The following is an 8,126-nucleotide window of genomic DNA, read 5'->3' as shown; positions in this document are numbered from 1 at the left end:
GGGGGGGGGGGGGGGGGGGGGTTGGATTCCTGGGTCCCCAGAGGTCCTGAGAAGAGTGAGGTCTCTGTACCTGGGGAAGGTGGGAGGCAAAGGGCTGGGAACCTGAGAGTGGGGCTCCGGTTTGAGTGTCCACTGGCCCTGAGTCAGCTGCTCTCCCACCTTCGGGATCCCCCTTCCAACTGTGCTCTCCACAGCAAATGGAACGGTTCAAAGTTGTGGAGCGAGAGACCAAGACCAAAGCCTATAGCAAGGAGGGCCTGGGCCTGGCACAGAAGGTGGACCCTGCCCAGAAGGAAAAGGAGGAGGTCGGCCAGTGGCTCACGGTGAGTCAGGGTGGAGGAGGAGGTGACCTGGGGCCCGGACCCTGGCTGTATGAGAGGACTCTGGCTGACCACTTGCCTTTCCCCTCCCACCCCCAGAATACCATCGACACCCTAAACATGCAGGTGGACCAGTTTGAGAGTGAAGTGGAGTCACTGTCGGTGCAAACACGCAAGAAGAAGGGCGACAAGGATGTGAGTGGGGGGCCCCTGTGCCCAGAGGACAGAGATGGGCTGGCGATCAGGAGAGGCCGGCTCTCCGGGCTGCGGGAGTCGGGGCCTGGGCTCCTGAGGCAGACAGGGCTGGCAGCTGGGATTAGGGGGTCAAGGGGTGGGATGGGGAGGGCTTAGCAGCTGACTGGAGGGTGGGGCGTGCAGGGAACAGATGAGGCAGACTCCAGGGTCCCACCTGGGTGTCTGGGTAAACATTGGAGCCGACAAGAAGAGGAGCCCTTTGGGGGAAGATGCTGAGCTCTGCTTGGGTCGCAGAGTAAGTGTGAGACCCGAGGGCCGCCCAGGGCGGGGAGGTTGAGGAGCTGCGGCTGCGGCCTCACAGCACCTAGAGGGCCCAGGTCCTAAGGAGAGGACAGCAGGTGTGGACAAGGCGGGGCATGGAGGAGCGGCTCATTGAGCCTGAGGAGAAGAGTGGTCTGAGACAAAGCCAGGGCTCAGGACCCAGATTCCAGAAAGCCAGGGTTGTAGGGTCCGAGTTCCTAGGGCTGCAGACTCTCTCTGCGTATTGACCCAGGAAGTACGGGGGACAGAGAACCGGCTCCTCGGGAAGCTGGGTGCGGCGGTGTGCCAGAGTTGGGTGTCTGAGACTGAGGGGTCTGGAACCGTGGGCTTGGAGGGAGGTCCTTGCAGGCAGGAGGGATTTGGAACTGGGGCTAGGATGTCAAATCCTAAAGGGAGTGGGGCCTTGGGAGGGAGCCTAGGAGACAGGCCTCTGAATCTGGGCTTCCTCTTAGGGACACGTGGTTGGGGGTGGGGGTCATGGTGGTGACAGATGCTCAGAGTTGTAAACATCAAGCTTCCCCCAAATGGGGATTGCCATTATTACCGTTAGCAAGACAGGGGCGGCTGTGCTCCTGTATTCCAGAAGGTGGTCGGAGCTTGTGGGTGGGCTGGACGGTCAGGTGGGGTGCAGATCGAGCCATGTTGTAGGGGAGACGCCGGGATCCCTGGCTCCTTCAGCAGTTTCCAGGGATGTCGGGGTGGGAGGAGCTGCGGGATCCCTGAGGGGTCAAGGCGGGCAGACCCCGGAGGGGCTGGAGTGGGGCCTCTGGGTCTCCACCAGGGTCAGGGACTGAGGACGGGTTCTGTGGGGGCAGGAGGGGCAGGGCAGGCCCTGCAGCCCCTGAGCCTGGCCCTGGGCTCGCCAGCAGAAGCAGGACCGGATCGAGGGCCTGAAGCGGCATATCGAGAAGCACCGCTACCACGTGCGCATGCTGGAGACCATCCTGCGCATGCTGGACAACGACTCCATCCTCGTGGACGCCATCCGCAAGATCAAGGACGACGTCGAGTACTACGTGGACTCGTCCCAGGACCCCGACTTCGAGGAGAATGAGTTCCTCTACGACGACCTGGACCTCGAGGACATTCGTGAGGCCCGGGCTTGGCCTGCGGGTGAAGGGCGGTGGAGGCCTGGGGGAAGGCGTCCCCACCAGCTCACACAGCCTCCACGCCCCCACAGCACAGGCGCTGGTCGCCACCTCCCCGCCCAGCCACAGTCACATGGAGGATGAGATCTTCAACCAGTCAAGCAGCACGCCCACTTCGACCACCTCCAGCTCGCCCATCCCGCCCAGCCCGGCCAACTGCACCACGGTGAGGCCTGTGGGTCTGAGTCTCCACGGAGGGCACAGGGGCCGGGGGCTGAGGAAATGTCCTGCAGGAGGGGAACCTCGGTATCCAGGGTCTGGGCCCCAAGGGCTGTAGATTGCCAGTAGGGCGGTTAGGGCCACACGTGGGTCCTGGGTGTGGAGGAGGGAGGCTGGTGCCTGGGGTGCCGAGGAGCCTGGGCACTGGACACCTGGGAAGGGATGGAGGTTTGGATACTCGAAGGAGAGCAGGTTCCTGGACCCTTAAGAGCCTGGCACGTGGTGCTGGCCCCCAGAAGACAAGCACCCTAAGGGGCAGGGTTTAGGTAGGTTCCCCAGTGAGATGAAGGTCATAGGGGCTTGAACAGCTCTGGGGCTGGAAGGTAGGTCAGCTGGGTTCAGATCTGGGGGTTCGGAGATTGGTGTCTCTGTCGGGTCCCTAGAGACACACAGGTTTCTGACTGCACCTCTCAAACCTCAGGAAAACTCTGAAGATGACAAGAAGAGGGGACGCTCGACGGATAGTGAAATCAGCCAGGTGGGTCCGATGGGCGTCGGACGTTGATGGGCCCAGCACTCGCTCATTCACTGGTTTCCAGAGGCTTACTGAGGCCTGAGTATGGCCCCCATGCTGGGCTTTGGGGACGCGGTGGGTCAGGCTGCCCTGAGGAAGGCCTGCAGTACTGATGGGCAGGCAGACAGGTGCGTGGCTGGTGCTGTGATTGGGAGATGCTTCTTGGGAAGGGCGTCTGCCCTGGGCATTAGAGGAAGATACAGTCCCGTGTGGGGCAGCGGCAGGAGACATAGGCCAGTCGTGGTGGACGTGGAAGTGTGGAGAGGTGAGCCCAGCCAGGTCCGCTGAGCTGACCGCGAGCGCAGGACCTTAGATTGTCGGGCTGGGGGGCCCACACCGGGTGGACCAGCTCTGAAAGGGCCCGGCAAGCCCCAGAAATGATAGGTCAAAAACCACATAGGTTTCTTTTCTTGGGCGCGCTCTGGGCCTTGGCTGCGCAGATGGTGAACATCACAAGTTTCCAAGAGGGGAAGTGCCTCTGAGAGTTTCTTCTCCTTAGTGCACCCTGTGGATTCTGCTCACGTGTCCCAGGGCAGCAGCACACTTTAGGAAATGCTGCTGCACCGGAGTGCTATCTTTAGGCAGGAGGAAAGTGAGCCTGAAACCCCTCTGTGGGCTCATCGGAGGGCTGGTCCTGAGGGAGACCCTGAGGGCAGAGTTGGTGAGGCTGGTGTGGGACCCGGGTGACCACGCGTGGTGTTGGGAAGGAGTTGATCGCAAGTCCTGCTTGGTGCGGAGTGAGCGTGAGGTGCCCGTGGGGCCTCAGGGTGGGTCCAGGAAGCGGTGAGGACAGCTGCCGGGTAGGCTTGAGAGGGATGGTCAGCAGCTCAGCCACGGGCTGTCAGGCGCACGTTACCCCACGTGCTTTGTGGGGTATTGGTCATTAACGGCCCCTTGAGTTGCTTTTGGGACCCTTTAAGTAACATTCAGAATTACTATCCTATTTTCAGCCCTTCTCTCTTCTCCCCTTGGACTTCTGGCTGGGTCCAGCTAACCTCATACTGAGGACATTGATGTGTTTCCCACTACTGCCCTGTCATCAGGTGGATGGGTTTCTCTTACACCCAAGTGGTGTCTCAGATCCCTGTGGGACATCGTGGGGATGTCCAGGCAGGACATGGCAAGCTGGATGCAGGCTAGAAATGCACGAGTGTTGTGCGCCTGAAGGTGGAGGTTGAAGCCATGAGGGCGAATGGGGGTCATCTGGGTCCCCAGGGAGGGGCAGCAAGGCCAGCACCGAGGATGGAGCCTTGTTCCGGGGAGGGGTGTGCGGGAGGCTGGTGAGACCTGCGGCCCACTGTGTCCTGACCCTCTCCTCCCTCCCACCTGCAGTCTCCAGCCAAAAACGGCTCCAAGCCTGTCCACAGCAGCCAGCACCCTCAGTCCCCAGCTGTGCCGCCAAGCTACCCCTCCGGCCCCCCGCCCGCCGCCTCTGCCCTGAGCACCGCCCCTGGCAACAACGGGGCCCCTGCCCCGGCAGCACCCCCAAGCGCCCTGGGCGCCAAGGCCAGCCCAGCTCCCAGCCACAGCTCGGGCACGCCCGCCCCCTACGCCCAGGCTGTGGCCCCGCCAGCTCCCAGTGGGCCCAGCCCCGCGCAGCCCCGGCCCCCCAGCGTGCAGCCCGGCGGAGGCGGAGGCGGAGGCAAGCAGAACGGCGCCACCAGTAAGTGGGAGGCGGCCGGGCGGGGGGTCCTGGGGTGGCTGCCGCAGGCCCCTTTCAGCCCCTCTTCCTTCCCCCAGGTTACAGCTCAGTAGTGGCAGACAGCCCGGCAGAGGTGGCTCTCAGCAGCGGCGGGGGCAGCAGTGCCAACAGCCAGGCCCTGGGCCCCCAGTCTGGCCCCCACAACCCACCTCCCAGCACCTCGTGAGTGTCCGGCCTCGGGCAGGGCTGGGGACAGGCAGCCTTTGGCACGAGGAGGCACGGGGCCGCCCACACGGTTGCCACACGGTGCAGATACGGGCCCTGCCCTTGCCGGTGGGGACTTCCCCCAGAGCTCTCTCGCACCCGCTTAGGTGCTGAGTCCCGACTTCTTCCCAGCTGGGGTATCGTACACGTGTGTCCCCCAGCTCTGCCCTAGAACATTCCTCGCCTAAGTGGGATTGTTCTCAGAGCCCCCCGGGGACCCGTTGGAACGCTCTGGCTCTCCCTTTCCTGCAGGAGTCTCGTGCCCTGCCGCCTCCTCCCTTTTGTGTCCTGCCCCAGGGCCTTCCTCACTCCATCAGGGGCTCAGCGTCCACTTCTTACAGTGAAGGGTCCCAGTCCGTCCTCTCCCCAGCCACCCCTCCAGATCGTAGGTCAGACCATTTCCCAGAAGAGTGGCCCAGGAGAGAGCGCAGTGTCCTCTGTGGGAATGGGGAAGACCCCCCGGATCCCTCCCCCCCTCCTCCCCAGGTGCCTCACCCCTGGGCTCTAGGTGGGCTGCTCTGTTGTGTGGCTCTTTCCCACCCCTTCTTCCATGGGCCACTCCGTGTAAGAAGCGGTCCCAACCTGCTTCCTAGAGAACGTTTAGCCGTGTGGTCTCTGGGAGCGTTCCCACCTCCGCAGCCCTTCTTTACTGGGAAGTGATGGCAAGGGGTGGGGTTCTACCTTCGCCCAGAGAGCTTCTCTCCTGTCTGCGTCCCTCAGCTGGCCTCATGTTCTGTGCATTCTCCCTTTTTGACTCCTTTCCCCGATCACCCAAGTCTTCTTGTCCGTCCCGCCTTTGGGGACCCTCCTCTGAGCCTCCAACCCTTTGTACCCCTCCCCAGGAAGGAACCCAATGCGACAGCCCCAACGGGGGCTGGGGGCGTGGCCCCAGGCTCAGGGAACAACTCGGGGGGACCCAGTCTCCTGGTGCCACTACCTGTGAACCCTCCCAGCTCCCCGACACCCAGCTTCAGCGAGGCCAAGGCGGCCGGCGCCCTGCTCAATGGACCTCCACAGTTCAGCGCTGCCCCGGAGATCAAGGTGGGCCCCGCACATCCCCGGCGGGCCCCGAGCCTCTCTGTCCTTGGCCCCGTGTCTCCACTGCAGATGGTCGCTGTCCCCTGGCTGCAGGTCTCTGCCTGCCATCTCCACCTCCAGCCCTCGCTGTGTCGCTCTGGCTTCTCTGGCCTGGCACACCTGCGTGCTCACACCACCTCCGGGCTTCTCTGCCACCCCCACCTGGGTCTCGTCCCTCTGGGCACTTTCCTCGCTCCCCGGGTGTCCACCGTCAGCGCCCTCCTTCCAGCCCTCGGTCATTTCTCCCCATAAGACGTATTACTTCACATGACCCATCATCCAGAGCTCACCACCCTCCTGCCTTCTACAAAAACATTTTAAGTCCAGAAAACACTTGACGTCTGCTCTGAGCCACTTCGTGCTGGCTAAATGTAGCCACTTCCCACCTTCCGTACAGGGAGCAGAGTGGGACTGTATGGCGCGCATGTCTGGGTGGGGTGGGGGCCGGGGTGCTGTGGACCCACGTGCGTGCATCTGACTTAACCTGGGGAGGCAGCCCAGCAAGGTTTCTGAGGTGGAACCGGGGCCAGGTCGTGTGGGGTCACAGTGGCAGGCGGGGCTGACAGGGAGAAGCGCCCCCCCTCCCCGGGCTGGAGTTCTACGGGGGGCTGATGCCAGAGCTGTAGTTAGAAGGCTGGGAAGCAGGGTTCAGCGGAGGCGAGAGGAACGGGGTGCAGGCTGGCTGCAGGGCCAGAGTCTGAAAGGGCAGCAGCAGGATGTGGGGTGACCATCTGGGGCAGTGTGTTTCGGGGTTTATTTTGGGTTTTTTTTTTTTTTTGGCCGTGCCACACTTCTTGCAGGGTCTTAGTTCCCTGACCAGGGATTGAACCCAGGCCCTCCGCAGTGAAAGTGTGGAGTCCTAACCACTGGACCGCCAGGGAAGTCCCTGGGCCAGTGTGTCTTAACTTCACTTCCGCAGGAGGCAGGGCGAGGAGGGCCCCACTGTCGGGGTCCAAGCCCTGCATTGCCTCCTGTACCTGCCTTCATCTGGAAAATGAAAGTAATTGCAGTCACTCCTCAAATATGATAGGATGCTTGGGAATAGTCCTCATAAAGCTCTCAGGAGAGTTTCTGGCTCCCAGTGAGCACCCAAAGTTTAGAAATACAACGGACAGGAAATTCAGTGTATGCATTTTTCTGGGGGAAAAAGTGAGCCTTGAGATTTCTCAAAACAGGTGCACAACTTTTTTTTTTTTTAATTACCGGGTGAGTGGTGGAAAGGTTTTGAGTAGAAAAGTGACAGAGAAAGACATGGCTGGAAAGGTCCCTCGGGGGCCTGTGAGACCAGGACTGTGTGGGGCGGCAGTGCACGTGCCTCCGGGGGAAGAGAGACCTCGGTGACTGAAGGGCGTGGGGAGTGGGGTGGCGAGAGGAGCGGAAGGCGACTGCCGGTGGCCAGCGGTGGCCGGTGGCCGCGGAGGGGGGCAGGGGGTCTCAGTGATGCACGTGGGGCAGCCGGCAGTGGGCGGGCTCCTCCCAGCGTGTAGGCGTGCGGACAAGTGGGAGGTGCTGCCGGTTCTGTGACGGCGGTGGCGCCCCGGCTCTCCGCTGGCGTGTTATTGTCACAGGGCTGCACAGCAGGGTCCACACGTGCTAGGCGCCCCTCTGTCGGTGGACACTTGGTCGTGTCCAGGTTTTCTCCCCGCTGTTAGGTGCTGCAGTGGACGTGCTCTTACACTAACGGTCTTGGCTTAGCTGAAGCCCCACCGGAGCAGGCGAGGGTCCCGGGGCCCACGAGGACCCAGTGCCAGCCCTCGGCCCTGGACCTCAGGCCAGGCACGTCTTCCCTCCCCAGGCCCCTGAGCCTCTGAGCTCTTTGAAGTCCATGGCGGAGCGGGCAGCCATCAGCTCCGGCATCGAGGACCCCGTCCCCACGCTGCACCTGACTGAGCGAGGTGAGCTTCCGGGGGTGGGGCGGGCCGTCCAGGAGGGGCCGGATGCACCAGCCTCACCGCTCGCCGGCCCCACCTCTGCCCTCCCCGCAGACATCATCCTGAGCAGCACGTCGGCTCCCCCGGCCTCGGCCCAGCCGGCCCTGCAGCTGTCGGAGGTGAACATACCGCTGTCGCTGGGTGTGTGTCCCCTGGGGCCTGTGCCCCTCACCAAGGAGCAGCTCTACCAGCAGGCCATGGAAGAGGCCGCCTGGCACCACATGCCCCACCCCTCAGACTCTGAGCGTATCCGGTGAGGGGCCATGTGGGGTGGGTACGGGGGCCCTGAGTCCGAGGGAGCCTTGACCTGGGCTCCCCACAGGACGCAGGGACTGAGGTGGTAATGCTGGGTGATGTGGTGCCTGAGACGCTCCCTTTGATCCACAAGAGGAGAGAAGGCAGGGAGGCCGGGGGCTGCCGCGCACCGGCACTGACCGTCCTGTCCCCCCACAGGCAGTACCTCCCCCGGAACCCCTGCCCCATGCCCCCCTACCA

General features: G+C 63.0%; 1 protein-coding gene across 1 annotated transcript in view; it reads left to right on the top strand.

Moving 5' to 3' along the window:
- The window catches only part of CNOT3 (CCR4-NOT transcription complex subunit 3), an 11,960-nt gene that overhangs the window by 1,231 nt on the left and 2,603 nt on the right, over positions 1-8,126 (top strand). Inside the window, exons 5-15 of the mRNA XM_024742199.1 lie at positions 176-323; positions 420-515; positions 1,706-1,925; positions 2,017-2,150; positions 2,625-2,681; positions 4,050-4,380; positions 4,458-4,581; positions 5,466-5,664; positions 7,496-7,595; positions 7,686-7,884; positions 8,085-8,124. Of these exons, the coding sequence (XP_024597967.1) occupies positions 176-323; positions 420-515; positions 1,706-1,925; positions 2,017-2,150; positions 2,625-2,681; positions 4,050-4,380; positions 4,458-4,581; positions 5,466-5,664; positions 7,496-7,595; positions 7,686-7,884; positions 8,085-8,124 (1,648 nt within the window). The remainder of the gene's footprint in view (positions 1-175; positions 324-419; positions 516-1,705; positions 1,926-2,016; positions 2,151-2,624; positions 2,682-4,049; positions 4,381-4,457; positions 4,582-5,465; positions 5,665-7,495; positions 7,596-7,685; positions 7,885-8,084; positions 8,125-8,126) is intronic.

Source organism: Neophocaena asiaeorientalis, unplaced genomic scaffold, assembly GCF_003031525.2.
Source record: "Neophocaena asiaeorientalis asiaeorientalis breed wild unplaced genomic scaffold, Neophocaena_asiaeorientalis_V1.1 scaffold614, whole genome shotgun sequence".
NCBI lineage: Eukaryota > Metazoa > Chordata > Mammalia > Artiodactyla > Phocoenidae > Neophocaena > Neophocaena asiaeorientalis.
Note: the sequence above shows the minus strand (reverse complement) of the source record. Positions and strands in the feature narration are given on the sequence as shown.